Genomic DNA, 19,395 nt, shown 5'->3' on the forward strand with positions numbered 1-19,395 from the left:
ATTTTACAATGTGAGGAACTAAAAATATCTGTGTGAAGTAGAATCTCTAGAAGTGTGATTAGAAATTTAAACATTTACAAGATTTATTAGAATGGTACTAAGCTAAGACCTAATGTGGGTATTCTATATGGTTAAAGAATATAGGAATTGCATATTGAATTGTTATTACTGAAGTTTTTTTCCTTACTAACTAGAATATATATAATTTTGGTACGTTTTTAGGTTGCAGCTACACATTCCATTTCGGGAAAGCAAATTAACTCACTTCCTTCAAGGCTTTTTCAGTGGCAAAGGGAAGGTACACATGATAGTAAACATTAGCCAGTGTGCTGCTTCATATGACGAAACACTCAATGTGCTGAAATTCTCAGCAATTGCTCAAAAAGTAAGTGCACTCTAATATTGTAGCTTCATTTTTAAAATCCTCTAAATTCTGTTATGGAGAACTTAGTAGTTCCACCTCTGTAAAATTTAGACTTGCACTTAAAGCAATTCTAAAATCCCACCTATGTCATACTTCAGTGATTCTTTTTTAATTTAGATTCTAAATTTTAATTTAATCATGAAGTGTGATTAAATGTTCTGTAATCTTTCCTTATTAAAATACTTAATAGTTTTGGTGAGGAAACATTAAAAAAATGAGTCTTCAGAAAAAGCTATTGTGATTATAATGCTCTGTTGGGCTCCACCAGGTAGTGAACCATTAAAAACTAGAAACTGACAACTTCACACACATGGATTGTCCTATATCTGATCTGCCACAAAATTTTTAAAATATATGAATGTTTTTAATGCAAACATCTCACCTTGTTCATCTATTGATTATAAGCTATTTGTTGTCAGCTAGCACGTTGTAGGAAGTACATATTTTCCACCTCCCTCTGAAATTCTTCCAGTCTCTGGGTGATTACTTATTCTCTCGCACTAAATGTAGTCTGAACTTGCAAAAGGGACAAGCTGCCTTTGGCTATCAAAGTAGTCTCTCCCTGTTCATACCAAAATAACACATCAGTTCTTCTGTGACAGATGAATGAGCAACTCATTCCTTTGGTGGCTTTAGTCCTCTAGCCAATCTCCTGTGCTTTGTTGCAGGAGAGCTGAGAGGTCTCAGAACAGTGCCGTTTCTGCATGATTCCCGCTCTTCTCCGCACTCTGAAAGTAATCCTGTTTTGCAGTGTGACAGAAAACAGGTGCCATAGCACCAATTGGGCATTGCCAACAAAATGTAGTACAGCCCACAGTTGCATGCTTAAGTGAGCGCCATAGCTGCAGGCTACCTCCATAAGTGCTTAGTATTCTCTAAACCAGTGTCTAACAAATAATTGACAATCTGTTTCCCTCAACAGGTTTGTGTTCTAGACACTTCTAATCCTCCCCAAGAGCAGAAGTCTGCAAGAGAAATGTCTCTTGTAATTAATGCTGACACTAAAATGCCAGTAGCAAGAAAAAGAGCCACAGTGCTTTGGGACAGGAGCCTAGAAGATGTGATAGAAGATGACGGTGATTTACCTATGGATAACAGTGACACAAATGAAGAACATGACAAGGCAAAAGAGATGCCAAATGAGGAAGAGCATGACAAGGCAGAAGAGATGCCAAATGAGGAAGAGCATGACAAGGCAGAAGAGATGCCAAATGAGGAGGAAGAGCATGACAAGGCAGAAGAGATGCCAAATGAGGAAGAAAATACAGTAACTATTGGAAAAGAAGAATATCTGGTATGTATCTGGAGTGTTTTCAGAGTCAACACTGAGGAGCAAATAAGCTGTGCCCCAAGTCCTAAATAAGGGTGGAGGTGAGAGGTGGGTGAAGTGTTGAACTGGGGAAAAGGGAGGGCTGCTTCTCAGTGATGGCCCACTCCACTGAGAGTGATTTGTGCTATTTATTACGAAACTGATGTAATTATAGCTGTGGCTTACACCACACTACTAACAGGAGGAATAGGATTACACCCAAAAGGAAAAGAAACACCCCTTGGGGTTTTTCTAACTCCCAGTAGTTCTCTAAAATAGCCCATGGGTTGGTGGAATTCATTGGCTGTTATCTATCCTGATTTCTAAGATGTGTTATCTATCCCCAAGAAGTGTGAGTTTTTTTGAGTTTCAGGGGATAGGACTTAAGGATTAATAGGAGAAAGTGACATACGGAGAACACGGAGGTTCAGTGGACCACGCTTCCCAGCTGAGGCAGCTTGCTTTCAGAACTTCCCGGTCATTGGGTCAAAGCCCTCTCGGGGGTCCTGGGGCATCTTTGCCTCAGCCTTACATGTGACCCTTACAGACTCATAAAACTAAAGACATACACACAACAATACACATAGCTATGGCAGCATATCAAAAGAAAAGTCAGAGATAAAATGCAACTGCTAACTTTTACTTACGTAGCTGAACAGGTACAGGAACAAACAATAAAACACTGCATCTGGCTATCTAAGCTATACTGTTACAAATTTCTTTGTGGTACCAATAGGTTTTCACACACTACTCTACTTAACTCGTGAGCAGGTGGGAGGAGTGGCGAAGGGTGATCACTCCTTGTTGCAGACAGCATCCAGTCTCTCCAGGATTCGGGAGTTCCTCCTCCTCCTTACTTTGTTGCCCCCTTTTATGATCTGCCATTTGCTGGCTCCTCCCGAGGCCTGACGCATCACATCCTGGTTGCTTCTGCTTCTCTTTGCCTGCAGCCCCTCTCAGCCCCCTCCCCTTTTTACACAACCATACATCCCATACTTCTTTTTCCCTTTTAAGGTATGCAGCTTGCGCCTCTGGGCTGCTAGGTCAGAGTCCATGGCTCTTTTCTGTATAGGGTTTTCCTGTTTGTCAATTTTAGACTAGGGGGGTGGCTGCAGACAGTGCAGTCTGCAAGCACTTCAGTAAATTCCATTGCTAACTGGGTTAGACTTCCCCAGTTCATTTGGTTCCTCAGTTCTTGGTCTGGAGTTTGTGGTTTAGCCTTTTGTGCAAAGGCACATTTCCCTATCACAATTTAAAAGGGTCTCTGGACCCTGCCTCCACCCCACGTACCTCACCGCGTTGTTCAAGTGCCCATGCAATTCGCCCTAACGTGCCCGAGTGTGGCCGTTCACTTAAGGGTCACCAGGTAATTTTGCACAAACACAACATAACTCTTGATAGATAGATGTCATCCTTCCGCTCAGGTATTTGAGGGGACTGAAGCATTCTGCCTGCTGTGGAAAATTGAGCACAAAATGGATTTTTTTTAAGGTTTGGATTTGGGCATGATTTAATTTTGTGCACCCATTTTTGAAGTCTATATATTTTGGCCTCTTCTCAATGTACTACATTTACAGTCCAGGCAACTGTGTACTTCAGTAATATAAACAAATCCTTTTATATGCCTATATTCTATGCATGCAAGATCTCTGGAAGCAAACATTGAGGTTGCTCATCCATTTAATATGTAGCCAAGGTGTCCAATATTGTGGTGAACGTGGGGTGAGTGGGCTGGTGTGGCAGCATGGCTGCACGGGGACTCGTGCAGCAGCTTCTTGGACTCCACGCAGTGGTGGTGGCTTGGGAGCTCAGGTACCACAGTGGCTGGCTCGGGAGCTGCACGGTGGCTCTTTGGATGCCAGGCAGCCCCGAGAGCTGCACGGTGCCTGAGCCAGCCACATGGTGTCTGAGCACTCAAGCCGTTGCATTGTGCCACCACACCAGCTGGTGAGTCACCAGGGGCAGAGAGCCTGGCTGCGGGGGGTAGGGCATGCGGCAGATGGATGTCTTCTTTTTAGACACCACTGATATGGAGCAATGCTAGATTGAAAACCACTGTTGCATTGGGTTGTATTCTGAGGCAATATATTTACCATCCAATGCATCTTGAGAAATGATGTCTCTTTTTAAAATATATTGTTTTTGAAAATTAAATTTTCACCTTGTTTTGACAAGGTGACAGATTCCATTCTTTCTTACAAAACTTTTCCTATGGGTTGATGTAGTTTACTATAATGTTCTTGGGTACAGTAAATCCCTGATTTAGTGGACCAATGGGATGAAGGGGTGTCTGTTTTAATGCCAAAAGTCCCTTATAGCCAATTGGTTATACTATATGATGATGCACTGACCTTCCCAGCCCATCACTCACTCCTGTCCTCCACCCCTTCTTCCTTCCCCCTCCTGCCCCATTCTCCCCCTCACACCTCCATCTTCCTCTCCCAATTACCAGGACAGCAGCTGAATGCCGGCCTGGCTCCTTCCACCTCCTGCAGCTCCTCCAGTCCCTGGCTTCAAGCCTCCCACATGAAGGTAGAACGTGGCCGCCCCCAGCCTGCCAGTGGTCAGCAGCCTCCAATACAATGGCTGCTGCTCAGCGCCATTGCAGGCAGTGGTGGCCGGGCACCAACACGCTCAACACACTTGGGGCTGTGGGAGGAGAACTCCTGTACCCCATTGCAGTTCCCCCTCTGGCCCCAGTGGCTCCTGCAGCCCTGGTGGCTCCAGCAGCTACTCCAACCCTAGCAGCAGCTCTGGTGAGTCTCTAGAAGTTATTTAGGTGGAGGCAGGGGGCTGGCAGTCAGTGTCCATTATTTCCAAAGTCCATTATATCAGAGTCTGTTCAATTGAGGGTTTACTGTACTTGTGTATACAGTGTTAATGGTTTGCACTGGTATAGCAGTTTAACATGTATAACATCTTAATATAACCTTCAGTTCTTCTGTTTTTCTGATAATGGTCGTAGATGTAGACACAATGACTGCCCTCATTTCAAAATGAAATATGAACCAATGTGCTCATCTTTATGAAGAAACTTTTATTTTGGAGCTGTGAACGCAAAATAATCTTTGAGAACATTCCTTTATAAAAGCATTAAAAGACTATTTGTGATCATTGCAGAGATTACTAAATATAGTAGAAGACTTGAAAAACAAGCTGATCAATGAGAGAAAAGATAAATTACTCTTGGAATTAAAAATTCGTGAAGAAGTCACACAAGAATTTACTCAGTATTTTACTCAACGGGAAACAGATTTCAGGTGAAGTTAACGTTCTGCTTAGATTTCTTTTGTAGTCTTCTAGTTGTACTTCAAATGGATGGATTTCTTCAAATAAAATTGAGCTGTCTTCCTCCCCACCTTGCCTCCCTTAGAAACTAATCTAAGATTCTTTGCGTATCTTTTTCCTTTTGCAACTTTTTTGATTGCTCTGGCCTTTTCCCCTAGCTTTCTTAATTTGAAGTCCTTTAACCTGTCAAAGCTAGTTCATATCCCTACCAAAGTTCTGATATTAATCACTTACTGTGAAAGCAACATGTATATAAACTATACATTAAACACACAAAAATAAAATATCCAGCATTCTGTAATGACTGATTTTAATCCACTAAAAGTTCAGAACACTTTTTTTTTTTTTAAAAAGAAAAAACATTTTAGTCCCAAGATCTTAAAGGCAAAAAACAAATTTCACCTCATTGGGAAGATGATGCATACGTTTTCAGTGGTATTAATTGTAAAGTTTTATAGCTCTAGCTTCCTGTTGCAATGTCTCCTAAAATTACAGGAAGAAAACCTGTTGCAAGCATATTCTAATTGATGGGCCAATATAAATGCTTTCCAGAACAATGTTTCAATTCTAGAAGTCCTGAACTTAAGCAATAAAACTTTGACCTTTTAAGACAGACTTTGGACATCTGTAAATTCCAATCCCTGTATCAACTGCAGGTATATTCCATGTAAATGGAGGATAAAGGGAATGCACTACTGTATTTGAGTAATTTTGGTGTATGAGGCTCGAAAAGTGCTTGAATGGGAATCCTGATGAACTACACATCAACTTAGTGTATAGTTTACATCTAGTAAGATGCACGTTTCAGAAAACCTTGTGAAATCCTTGATTCACATTTTTTTTTCATAACTTTTAGTTATCTAATTGTTTCTGAACACAAGGCTAATGCACTTGCGAAAGTTGTTAGAGCAGCTGTGACTTAAAATTAACACAGTTCACCAAACAAGAACCTGGGTTTTCTCCCATGCTCGCTAACGGTCAAAAGTTAGTGTGAGACATACACACGGATAATAGTTATTTTTTTACAAAAGCAATTTTCTAGCATTGGAACTTTTTCTTTTTTTAAATACAGGCAACACCTTTCTCATGAACGACAGTTGCTGGAAGAAACTTCTGAACGCCGCTTGCAAATCTACAAGGAGCTGGTAAATGAATGTACCAAAAACCTGGATGAAGAACGGGAGATTAAGGATTCGCATTGTAATGAAAGAGCTGGAATGCAGGTATTTGTCCCCCAGCCCCTGTGTGAATAGTTGAAGAATCTGGCTTTGTATTCTTAACTAACCTTCTGTTAAGGGATGAGCATTTTCCTGGCTAGGAGTTGATGTAAACTGACTCCAAAGACCAAGGAATTTGATGTGATGGTGACTTCAAGAATCCTTGTTCTAATTAGGGTAGACCTTATTTCTTATTAAACTGGATGTTGGTACCTTCTAGGTTGTCATTAAAGAGCTCAACAAGATCTATTTTGGGTTTTTTTTCAAGGGATGAACATTCAGATTTACATTTATGTGCACTATAAAATGAAAAGTAATTCAAGTTCTAAACTTTGAGCTTTGTATGCTAAAAAGATAGATGTGTTTATAGTGTCTAGTAAAATCTAGTATGAATTTAACTTCAGTGTTGTAACTATTCCAGGTGACTTTAGATTCCTCACATTGAATATGTTATAGGAGCCTAACGCATCTTTTCAAAAAGGTGTTGTGTGCACATCTCAAGCAGTGAGAGTTGTATATGCATCTGAGGCCATTGTTCTTGTTTTTGTCATGAGACTGGGTCCTGCAGCTTTTCATCCTATTATATTAACCTCTACTTTTCCATGTGTTTCATCTTCATTTAAAAAACCAAAACCCTGCATCTCAAAATAGAAAAGTTAATCTTTTACAAAAAAAATATGAGGATTTCCAGACAGTAGTTAATAACAATTGAGAAATTGAGAGGCTGTTCACACGATATGTTATACTCCACATTTTCCCAACTCAAGGTAAAGCATTTCATCATCATCAATAACGGTGGGCTCAGCGCCTGTTGCTGTCTGATGCCTCTCTCATTATTTCCTTCCATCTTTCCCTGTCCAGTGTGGAGTGGCTTAGTTTCTGTAGACTAGCTCCGCACCAATCTACATATCATTTATCCATTCTCTGTGGGGTCTGCCTCTCCTCTTTGAACCGTCCATTATGCCGAATACCAGGGTCTTGATTTTTTCATTTGTTGTTCAGTCTGCAAATATTCCCAAATAGTTGTAGCTTCTGTTTTATAGCCTTCTGCAGCAGATTCTTTCAGCTGTATCTTTCTATATAATTCCTCATTAGTGACCTTCTGCATCCATCTTAGTCTCAGAATCTTTCTATAACAACGCCTTTCAAATGCCAATATTCTTCTTTTCAAATCTTTCGTTATCACCCATGTCTCACATCCATACAACATGCTGCTGAATACACACACTTTCAAGACGCTCAGCTTCGTTCTTAAGCTAATTGCTTTGCTTTTCCAGATCTTATCCATCGCTCTTGCTTTCGCTATTCTGGTCACTATTTCCTTCTTACAGTCCAGATCATATGTTACGTTGCTCCCCAGATACGTGAACTTCTCTACATTTTCTAGTTCAATACCATTGACGCTGATCCTCCTTCCTATTTCATTAGCTCCAAATACCATTGTTTTTGTTTTATCTATGATCATAATCAGTTCATATTGCTTCCCTTCGTTTAACACCTGCGCCGTTTTTGCTAGCTTGTCCTCATCTTCCTCAATGATAACTATATCATCTGCGAACCTCAAGTTGCTAATTCTTTTCCTGAGCACAGATACCCCTTCTACCTCTTCCTTGATCTTGTCCATCACTCTCTCCAGATGTGCAATGAAGATAGTTGGCGATATTGGATCTCCTTGTCTTGAACCTCTAGTTGTTTTAAACCAACTTCCTAATTCCCTGCATGTTCTCATCGCTGCCTTTGCATTGTCACTGATATCCTTCAACAACCGTTATCAGTCTGCTATCCACTCCATGTGACCCCAACACGGCCCAAGTCACTTTCTGATCTATACTGTCGAATGCCTTTTGAAAATCGACGAAGCAAGTGTATACGTTCTTGTTCTTTCGTCGAGTTTTTTCCATTATCAGTCTTAGTGCCAATATCTACTGTATGGTACTTCTATCTTTTCTGAACCCCACTTGCTCGTCTGCTATATGTTCTTCTGTCTGCGATCTTAGTCTCTCAGTCAGTATCATCATCAGCACCTTGCCTAGATGACTTGTTAGGGCACTTGTTCTGTAGTTCTTGCACTCCAATGTACTTCCTTTCTTGGGTATTGTCACTAGCACAGATCTTGTCCATTCCTTAGGCATCTTCCCTTCTTTCCATGCTATATTACATAGTCGGTGTATTTCCTGAATCATGCTTTCTCCGCCGTATTTGATCATCTCTCCTGTGATCTTATCATTTCCAGGGCTCTTGTTGTTCCTCAGTCGTTTCACTGCTTTTGCTACTTCCTCCTTTGAAATATCAGTCTTGCTCTCGATATTCAGTGGAGATATCTCTTCAATCAGTCTCTCTGAGACATTTGGGTCCCACTGTGTTTTGTGTAGGTCGGTGTAATATCTCGTCCATCGCTGTACAATCTTCTCCCTGTTCATGAGCACTTCTTCATTCTCATCTTTGATCGCCATCTGTTTCAGTTGCCACTTCTTATTAATATTCCTATAGTCTTATACACCTCCCTGGTCTTACATTTGCCATAATACCTCTCTATATTTTCACATTGCTCCTCCAACCATTTTTCCATATCCTTTCTGGCTGCTTTCCTTACCTCCATTGCATTTCACCCTATATTGCTGTTCTTCCATCTCAGACGCATCTCTTCTGATCTTCAATGCGCTCTTTTCTTAAACCAACTTCAGTGTGTCCCAGGTAGTCCACTTCTTATTGATCTTTTCTTCTTCTGGAACAGTCTGCTCAATTGCCTCTTCTATAGCGATGGCTATCACTGCGACTGTCTTATCTAGGTCTTTCTCTGTGGTGATATTCTTAATCTTTTCTTTGAGCGATGCTCTGTAGGCATTCCCTGTTTTCTTCCTCACTTAGCCTCTCCACGTCTTGTCTTTTCTTAAACTCTGTCTTACATTTTCTTTTGAGTTTTATCTTGATGTTTGCAATCACTAGCCTGTGGCCTGAGCCTATATCTGCTCCTTGGAAAGTTCGGCACTACTGTACTGATGTTATTTATCTTCTTATCAAAATCATATCTGTCATGTTCTTGGACTTCCTGTCATTTAATCGCCATGTCCACTTCCTCCAGTCCTTTTGTTGGAATCTCGTGTTGCAGATCACCATCTCATGCTCTGTAGCAAACTCTAGTAGCTTCTCACCTCGTTCGTTTCTTTCTCCATATCCAAACCTTCCCATGACTCTTTCCCAACCTTCGTTATCTGTTCCAACCTTCTCATGCCAATCGTCTCCGATGATCAACACATCTTTCTTCAGTATCTCCTCTGCCGTCTTTGTCAGGTCTTTATAGAATAGCCCAATCTCTTCCTCCATACTGTCCAGGGTGGGTGCATACACCTGAATGACTGAGATGTTGAACGGTTTTGCTTCAAATCTCACTACCATCATTCTTGCACTCACCAGTTTGTATCCTAATAATGCTCTTCTAGCTGTTTTGCTGAGAAGGAATCCAGCTCCTGCTTCATGCTTGGTTTAGTTTCCTGATCAAATGACTTTGCAACCGCATATCTCTCCTGATCCCGTCCAATGCATCTCTGCCAGTCCAAGTATATTGCATTGGTATCTCTCCATCTCCTTCTGAAGCATCTCTAATTTTCCGGTTGCCCACAGTGTTCGGACATTCCATGTTCCAATGGATAGCATATGTGTTAGTTGTAATTTCCTTTTGGTAGCCAACTTATTGACCCAACCCCGATTGCTCAATTGGTATCGGGGACCTTGTTTATCCAGGCGACATCTGAGCCAGCATCTTTTATCATTTAGATGTCCTGGCATCAGATTTCATTCGTATTGTTGTTTGACAGTCAGTGCATCAACACACATCTGACCAACCCTCCATGGGACTGGCATGGAGCTCATAGAGGCTTCATAGCGGAATTTAAAGCATTTCTGTGTGGTTAATGGCAAAATTTTGCTGATACTTGGGCTTATACCAGTATAACAGAGAAGTTAACCCTTGGTTTTCAGCCTAATAGCAAAAAGAGAGGTAGATATTATCTTAATAGTCTATCTCCATGGCATCAGTCAGGATTAAAATCTGGGAATTTCTAGCTTTTATCCTTTTTCCTTTCATGGACAAATTCATGAAATTTAACTGTCCTTAGCAAGGACGGTTATGCTAAGATCTGTGCAGGAGAACTAGAGTTCTATTACAGATTACACAAGCTGATTTTAGAAATTTAAGCCATTGCTAAATAACCAGAAAGCATTTTTCATTTCCTTTTTAGGAAGGAGGAAATAATCGAGCTCCTGACAGCTGTGTTGATCTTGAGGGCATTATTACATCCATGCAAGATGATGTCACTGATATTAAGAAGCAAGTAGAAGCAGCACACCTGTACATTGTATCCCTAGAGGACCCACAGGAAGCTATAGCTTGGCTTGAACAAAAACTGGGAGAAGCTACTGTTGAGTTAACTAAAACCAAAGAAGAGCTGACACAGAGAACTAAAGGTCTGTGGGGTAAAGTAAGAGTGTTTCTGAACTAATCCAGATGTTGAAAATATATTGAAGTCTAATTAAGTTAATTGGATATCTTAATTTTTTTTATATTTACATTTGAACATATTTTGTTATTTTACATCTGCTCATTGTGATCTTTCTAGATGATCAAACTGGATGTTCTCTTTATTTTTATTACACTCTTTTAAGATCAACCAAGCCTCAAAATATTAAAATTTTAAGAAAGCCACCTTATTTTAAAATTGAAAATATACAGCCTTATGCAAGTTAGTTTTTCCTAACTTAAGGGTGAAATTTTTAACAATAATTTGCTATTGGTTTCACCTTTTTAAGAACATGCACAGCATACATTCTAGTAACCTGTAAAATACAGTAATTTGTGTTACCCCACAACATGGAATGATCTCACAAGAGAACTAGTGCCTTGCAATATGCAGGAAAACCTTTGTTATCCAGCATGTTGGGTGATAGAGGGTTCTGGTTAACAAATAATCTGGGCTGAGGCAGGAGTATAGGCTCTGAGATGGGGATATGGGCTCTCAGATGGGGCCAGAAATGAGGAAGAGTTCCGTGTGCAGCAAGGGAATCTGGATTTGGCCATTGGGTTGGTTGTGGGAAGGTGAAGGGTCTAGCTGTGGGTGTGGGCTCTGGGGTCAGGCTGGGGCTGGAGGGGTTTGAGATGTACAAGAGGGCTTCAAGCAAGGACTGAGGGGTTTAGAGTATAGGAGAAGTTCAGGGTTTGGGCTTAGGGACAGAGTTTGGGTGCAGGAGGGGGCTCAGGGCTGAGGAGTGAGGCATGGGAAAGGGTTTGGGGGAGCCAGATCTGGGCAGCACTCATCTTGGGGGGTTCCACAAAAGTGGTGACTAAGTCCCTGCTGCTCATTGGCAGAGACACAGCTAGACAGCTTTGCACACTACCCTGTCCTCAGGTGTAGCCCTCACAGCTTCCCTTGGCTACTTTTCTGGATCAATGGCATCTGTGAAACCAGTGCTTGGAATGGGATAGAGACAATACACCAAGCTCCCATGACTGTTCCTCCTGTGTGGCCCTAGGAGCAGCAGGAACATGTTGCCACTTTCAGGGAGCCACAGGGAACCTGCTGACCCCATACCAACCAGACTGGAAACCAGACTTTCAGTGAAGATCAATGCTGATTTTTATAGTGCTTTCCAATTTGGTGCAGGGACAGATAAGTGCTGTACCTCTGGGTGCTCCACTTAGGGTGGTTCCATGCACCTGTGCTCATATTGGGAGACTTTTGGCAGCATTGCCTAGTTGGGTCATACAAGTATGATCTCTGTCTTGTCCTATTCCAGACAGTTAGCTGGCGATGTGCAACCAGCACCCACTCAGTTCCTTCTCTGCCATCCTAGGATACAGTTCTGGGCAATCAACAGTGCCCCCCCTACTTAATAGTTTCACTTACTTACTTTGTTAGCAGATGTCCCTTTCCCTTCTCTGTTTAATCTCCCTCCCATCCCCCAAGCAGCTTCCATCCCCCTCTCTCCCCTCCACCCCAGCATGTCCTGTTTCCTGGGCTTTAAATGCCACCTCACTTACAAGCTTGCAGTGCCTGTCTCAGGTGACCACAATCAGTATGTTTGCTACCTAGGTGAAGCACACAATCCACAAAAGTGTCAGTGTTGCCTCAAACTCAGCCAGAACAAAATAGGCTAGAGATTTGCAACTCAAATTCCTCCCATATGTGTCTCAGACTTGTATCACAGCCTGAAACTCAGGACCACCTACCTCTATTCCCTCCCCATTCACTTCACTTATTATGGTTTCTGACAGGTGCCCTTCCTCTACTCCCACATCAGAACACTCTGCCAAACATCACTCAGTGTCACCTGAGTCCCCACCGCAGGAATCAGCGAAAGAGCTGTTCAGCAGACAGACATCCAGCATTGGCACTGACCTGAGTTGTGGATAATCTTGGCACTGCTTGACTCTGACAGAGCCAGCTGTGTCAGAGGCAGTGAGGGGAAAATCAAAACCCCGTGCCTCTGCACCCCCAATAAGGAAGCTGTGACCTGAAAATGGGTGCGGCTCTGATACAAATGGCCTGTTCTTCCAAAGCACACCTGCTAGTCAGAGGTGCAGCCTCATGCTCCACAGTCCGTGACACCAACAAGCACACAGCTACAGGGTCCAAACAAACCAGCAGTTCCCAGAGAGAAGCATCTGGTAGTGGGCTCCGCCCTGACTCCCCTATCTTACGTGCTGATGTTAACTTGGCATTGAGTCTCTTTGCTTCCCAATATCACCTGCTCCTTATTGGAGCAAGGAAGAACAAGGAGTTCTCTCGTCCATCGCCCCTGTCTACTAGAAACCATCCAACACAGGAGTCTCTCCTGGGGCGTATTACACAAACCCCAAGTACTTACTGTGGTATGAAAAACCATGGGAGCCCTCATGTCCCGCCTCCACCCCAGTTCACATACTCTGCACAACAGGGACCACATGCCACATCCAAACCCAGCACACAGCAGTTGCCGGCACTGTCTGTAGCAGCACCCTTGGCGGCCCTAGAGAAAGCAAGGAAGAAGAGAGAAACCCCTTGCTTCTGGAGGGGGCATCACTTGCTCAGTTAAGAGGGAAGCTATCTTTCTGGACATCTCCCTTGAGGAGATCTAAGCAACAACGTTAAGCTAGTGGTCGTTCTGCATATATCTACCTTGTTCAAAATTGCCCTTTTCCATGAGAGACGCACCGATGGACCCTGTGAAAATATTTGATGGTTTTGATTGAAATATATGCATTTATTTTTCCAAACTATTTAAACGTTTTATTATGAAATCAAATAGTTTAGACTGCCACATTAAAGTGGGAGAAATATGTCTGTGTTCCTCCAATATTGGCAAATGACTAAAACCTTATTGTAGAAAGACTTCCCAATAATTTGCAATCCAATTGGTGACATCCAGTTTCTCTGTTTGTTTACAGAGCTTGAAATTCAAGTGATTAAATTGCACGAATCTGCTCAAAAACTTCAAGAAGCTACTGAGGTAACTCTTTTTAAGAGAAGTGAATTCACCGAAACGAATGTCTGCCCTAATTATTCACACACAATCATAACAGTTTTTTAATGTCAGATCTTCATAGTATGCTTAACTGAACAGACCGAGTGCTATTACATTTGGGTTTTCATTGCAACCTTGAGAATAAAGGATTTGGAGTTACGTTACAATGTGTTCTGTTATGTAAAACCTAGTAAATATTTAACTTTTTTCTCTCTTCAAAGAAAATGACGACACAAAATAAACGAATTGAAGAGTTAATGTGCATTGTGGAGCAAAAAGATGATATTATAAGTAGACTACAAGACTTAATATCCCATTTAGAGACTACAGTAAAAGACTACGTAAGTTTTTGGATCTTCGTTTCCTAAAAAGTACAAAACTTCATCTGATTTTCCAGTGTTTGTTATAACTGGTTAAAATATGAAAAACAAAGTAGGAAAGAGTGATCAGCTCTTGGAATGGAGAGAGAGAAATGGCAATGTCTCCCAAGGATATATAGTAAGATCATTAGTGTTCAACATATTCATAAAGGGTCTGGAGAAAAGATGCACAAAATGAGCTGGCAACATTTTCAGAATTTTTTTGTTTTGTTTAATTAATCAAGGTTGTTGACTCTTTTACCACTGTGCTTTGGACTTATAAAGAGATCTCCCAGAATTGGATGATTGGCCAAGAGAATGACACATGAAATTCAGTGTTGATAAATGCAAAGTAATGCACACCGGAAAATGTAATCCTAACAAAACATGAAAATGAAGGGCATCTGAGTGAGTTCTTACCACTCAGGAAAAAGTTCTTGCAGTCCTGACCTGATATTTTCAAAGAACTACCCACAATGGGCAGCAGCCATCAAAAAACTGACGGTGTTAGGAACCATTAGAAAAGAGAGAGATAAGACAGTAAGTATAATGCCACTATCTAAATCCATAATATTCCCACATCTTGAATACTGAGTGCAGTTCTGGTTGCACCATCCCAAAAAAAAAAGATAGTAGAAGTGGAAAATGTATAATGATGATGGCAGTCACTCGTTGCCAATTATGATCATCTTCCATGGGAGTTGTGGATACTCAGGTGGCTGGTAAGGCCTGTCCTTGAACTACAAATTCTATTACAGTGATGACAGATGTTTCCAGGTATGGCAGGAGGTTGTTGATCATGACTGAAAACCAGTCGCTCCCTCCTCTTGCGCCTCTTTTCCTCCTCAGCTTGTTGGCGGACCATTTCAAAATGCAGTGGACTGTCATGTAGGACTTCTCTCTCTTGAATAGTCGTGGCCAATTGTTGCCCAAGTGTCAATGTCAATATTACACTTCTTTAAGTTACCCTTCAGCAAGTCCTTCTAGTGCTTCTCTTAGCCCCCAACCTTATGGAACCCTTCTTTCAGGTGAGAGAATAAGACCTGTTTTGAAAGGCGATGGTCTGGCATCTGGACAAAGTGACCCGTCTGGCAGAGTTTCTGGTGTATGATCATTGCCTTGATACTGGTAGTCTTTGCTTCTTTCAGAACACTAATGTTGATACCTTTGTCTTCCCATTTGATCTTCAAGATCTTGCGGAGGCAGCATTTGTGATGCCTCTTAAAGATTTCCAAGTCATCTCTGTCGGTTGGTTGTCCAGGTTTCAGACCCATACAACAAAGTTGGGAGAATAATGGTTTGATAAACAAGGAGGTTGGTGTCTATTCAGATGTCATGATCTTCAGAAACCCCTTTGCAGTAAACAAGCAAAGGCTGAACTGGCACAGCTCAGACAGTGTTGGATTTCTGCATCAAGATTTGACTTTGAGAGTGACTTCCAAGGTAGAGGAAATGGTCAACATTCTCCTGTATTTTCCAGTGATTTTAATAAAAGGAGCATGTGATACCTCATTTGGAGAGTGTTGACAGAGCACTTTTGTCATCTTGTGCTTGAGACCAAAATGCGTGTAAGCATCGGCGAACACATTCAGGATAGTCCTGAAGATCTTTCTCAGAGTGGGCAAAAACTGCATTGTCATCAGCATACTGAAGTTCCACAAAAGATATAGTTGAAATCTTACTCTTAGCTTTCAACCTGCTGAGACTTAACAGCTTCCATCCATTCCATAAATGATTTCAATGACGGCTGTGAGCTTCCCAGCAATTAGGTAAAGGATAACCTCAATAAAAACAGTAAACGTGGTTGGGGTGATGACAATGTATGGAGAATGGAAATAAAAATGATTGGACTGTAAGAGTTGAGAGTAAAAAGACTGGGACTGTTCAGTTTAGGATGAAAAAAAGGTGATATGATATAGGTCTGTAAAATCACTAAAGGTGTGGAGAGGTCAATAGCAAAGTTATTCACCCATTCAGATAACACAAACCAGGCATCACCCAATGAAAGTAACACAGCAAATCTAAACCAAAAGGAAGTACTTCTTAGCACAACCTACAGTCGATACATGGGACTTGTTGTCGGAGGTCTTATGAAGGTCTAAAGTATAACTGGGTCTAAAAAATAATTATATCATTCATGGAGGATAGGTACATCCATGACTTTCAATCAGGTGGTCATGGGATAGGTCTTATTTGGCAGATGAATCTACACTTGAAGATTGAAAGAAATGGTGAGCAGGAGTCTAGAGTTAAAACATCATGGAAGCCCAAATAAATGGGAGAATGAAGTGAAGAAGAAATAAAGCCTTGGAAGGAGGAGGAGGAACAGATTAATTAAAGGAGTCTTTGAGCAATTCAGAAGAGAAAGCATGTATCAGTAAATGAGGATTTGGAGATGGAGGAAAAGCAGCGGCCCCCAATGCCATTAGCATGGTTCATTTTGATTGTTGTGTTGGGGAGTAGGAGTAATAATGGAGAGAGTGTTGCACAGAGAGACAAGTTTCAGTGGTGGCAGGAAGCAGGGTAAGAGTTATTTGAAATGGCTGACTTTATGCAGAATATTTTTATGTGCACCAAAGTATGTGTGAATGTGGGCCACCAAAACAAACAAAAACTAGTCATGGGTGCTCTTCTAATCATGTGGGAAGCATCTGAATCTGCTCTGGGCAGAGGCACAAACACACAGCTTAAAGGGAACATAGGCTGCTACTATGGTTGTAACCGATGGGATGGGCCTATAAGCACTTGCAGTGGTATTGACTTACTATGTGTATCAAAGTCAAGTAACTATTCCAGTCTAGTTGACAGTCTTCTAGAGAGAGAGCTCAATTGCAGGTAAAAATAATCTTATGTTTGCAACTGTATTATCGATATTCATCCATTTTTCTTTTCTGCAAGCTCCGCGCTGATTTATTCCTTACAGTACATTAGGCAGTGCAAGTTAACATTGATTCATCTTATTCCTCCCTTCAGTTTTTCAGTAGTATGAACTACACTCATAGTTGAGTAATAACTACACTCTCAAATTTTTTATGATTTGCACAAGATACGGCTATTCTAATCGTTTTCCAAAGCAAACTGTCCATACAGTGTTTCTGCACCTGTAGAGTGGTCAGGTGTGAAGCTACAAAACAACAACAACAAACGTTTAACTGTGTGTCCACCAGTATTTCTTAATAAAAACTTGATAGTGTAAAAGTGAAGTTCTATAAACACATGGCATTTTTAGTAGAAATGTCCTGTCTTTATCTGTCTGGCAAGTATGGGCTTGTTCATGCAAATACCTTTAATCTTAATAGTTAGTCAGATTTGTAGTTCATAGCTTAATACTTTATGATGGGTACTCCTATCCTATTTAGAAAGTACATCAAGTAGTATTGGTTCGAGGGAGGAAGGGTTAAGGCTGTTACCACAATTTCCACTTTTGAGAAGATGACGAAGTGTAAAGAACTTGTAAAAGTAATCCAGATAGCTTCTGTATATTTCTTTGGAAAGAGTTACTTTTGAAACATATTACTGTTTTATTGATGGAATACGTATTCCCTCTGGCTCCATGCAAACCATCTCTGTTGGTGCTTTTTCTTCCCTTTTGCATTGTGTTCTGTAATCCAGGGCATTACAGACCTCTTTATGGCCCACAGAAGAGGCAATCAATAGCTGACTTTCTCCCCCCACCAACAAAAATCTTCATAGGAGCACTATATGCCTGTTTTAATTTATTGTTTTCATATTAAATTGAAATTATTTTCTTGCTTGTAACATGTTTGCTGGTCATTTTTCATAATGGCAGGTAGTAACTAATTTTATTTAAACACAGGACAATACTGTAACTACTATTAGAAGACAAATGGCAAAGGAGAACAGCCATGGGACAACAGAAGGCACTCAGTCTAGTGATAACGCAAAGAGTATATTGGATGTTGGAAGAAAGCGCTGCTTTGAAAGTAAGCCTACCCAAGAGGAAGAGCCACCTACAAAGAAAGGTATCATTTCTACCACAACCAAACAGGGAGTCTTCCGAAAAAATTTGATTCCAATGCCAGAACAAAAACTTGCAACTCGTAAACTTTATCGTCTGAGAAGAAAGCAACGTTAAGTGCTAAATGGAAGTAACTATTTTCATCGTCTTGTGTCTAAGTAAAATGTCTCAACTGTTTGTGAATACTTAAAATAAAAGCTGCTTTTAGATGTCATGCTTCCCCTTTGCTATATCTGCTAATACATTTTTGCAAATTCTGATGTAGTCAAGGTGTTTGTTAGATTGGACTTTGACTACAACTGGCATGTTTAACTGCTGTTTTTTTGCCAAGCTTGCTGTAACTTTCTTAAGCCTTAGTATTTTCCTGCCTAAGCTCTTTTTTAAAACTCTGAAGCATTGATGTGCGTCATATAGTATGTATGTGCTGTATGTGTTTCTATGCACGTTATTTCATTAGGTCAGCCTATAAAAACGTACAAATGTTGAATGCTAAAATCTATATATAATATGCAAAACTGATGATAAAAACTCAAATTCATTTTGGGATCTAGTGTTACTCATTACATGGTGGAAACTACATTAAGTAGGCATTTCAGTCATGTATGGCAAGAATCTACTTAAGCAGTTTAATGTCTGCAGTGCTGAGATCTCTCTGTGCTTGAACTGTGAGCCTGCTTTGCTTCTGACAATCAAGGATCTTGTAGCTGCTCCTCCACAAGTGAAAGTGTCTTAAATAACAGGTGTAATATTTACACAAATTGAATGGGAATTACTGATGGGAATTTGTTGACCCAAGCAAGAATAAAAGAGAGGCGATAATGGGGCAGTCTAGAGTCTTTTCCTCCCTCCTCAAGTGAGGAGCTAGAAATTTCCTGAGGTAACAAGTAGAGACGGGATCAGAAAAGCCATTTGGGCATAAAATGAGGAGCAAAACATGGAGTTACAGGTAACTCAATCCCTTCCGTAGAATTGAGCAGTAACAGCTGTTAAAGGCTCTCCTTTCTGGACCATGTTAAATAAAGGGGGGGTGGTACAGGAAGTTCCTTAGGTCTAGGGCATATCGGGCATGCAAACTGCCGATGCTGCTTTCTCTGCCAAGAGAAGGACCCGGAGTGCTCAGGAACACCTTCACAGGCTGGGTAGGGCCAATCATGGGTCTTTGTACAACCACCTTGTGGAGCAACTCATGTGACTGTCAACAAGGAAGAAGGTGATGACAAAATAGAGCAGACATTAAACACTTTGTTATAACAGACCACATGTGGTGCCTACTGTAATCTTGGTACTCATACCTGATGGCAGTTTTTAAACACTATATTTTT

General features: G+C 41.1%; 1 protein-coding gene across 1 annotated transcript in view; it reads left to right on the forward strand.

Annotated features, from left to right (window-relative positions):
- Positions 1-19,395, forward strand: part of KIF20B (kinesin family member 20B) — a 79,034-nt gene that overhangs the window by 20,148 nt on the left and 39,491 nt on the right. The window contains exons 11-18 of the mRNA XM_074999539.1: positions 223-385; positions 1,347-1,718; positions 4,854-4,993; positions 6,094-6,244; positions 10,477-10,702; positions 13,659-13,720; positions 13,957-14,076; positions 17,912-18,077. Coding sequence (XP_074855640.1) covers positions 223-385; positions 1,347-1,718; positions 4,854-4,993; positions 6,094-6,244; positions 10,477-10,702; positions 13,659-13,720; positions 13,957-14,076; positions 17,912-18,077 — 1,400 coding nt within the window. The remainder of the gene's footprint in view (positions 1-222; positions 386-1,346; positions 1,719-4,853; positions 4,994-6,093; positions 6,245-10,476; positions 10,703-13,658; positions 13,721-13,956; positions 14,077-17,911; positions 18,078-19,395) is intronic.

Source organism: Carettochelys insculpta, chromosome 7 (genome assembly GCF_033958435.1).
Source record: "Carettochelys insculpta isolate YL-2023 chromosome 7, ASM3395843v1, whole genome shotgun sequence".
Classification (NCBI taxonomy): domain Eukaryota; kingdom Metazoa; phylum Chordata; order Testudines; family Carettochelyidae; genus Carettochelys; species Carettochelys insculpta.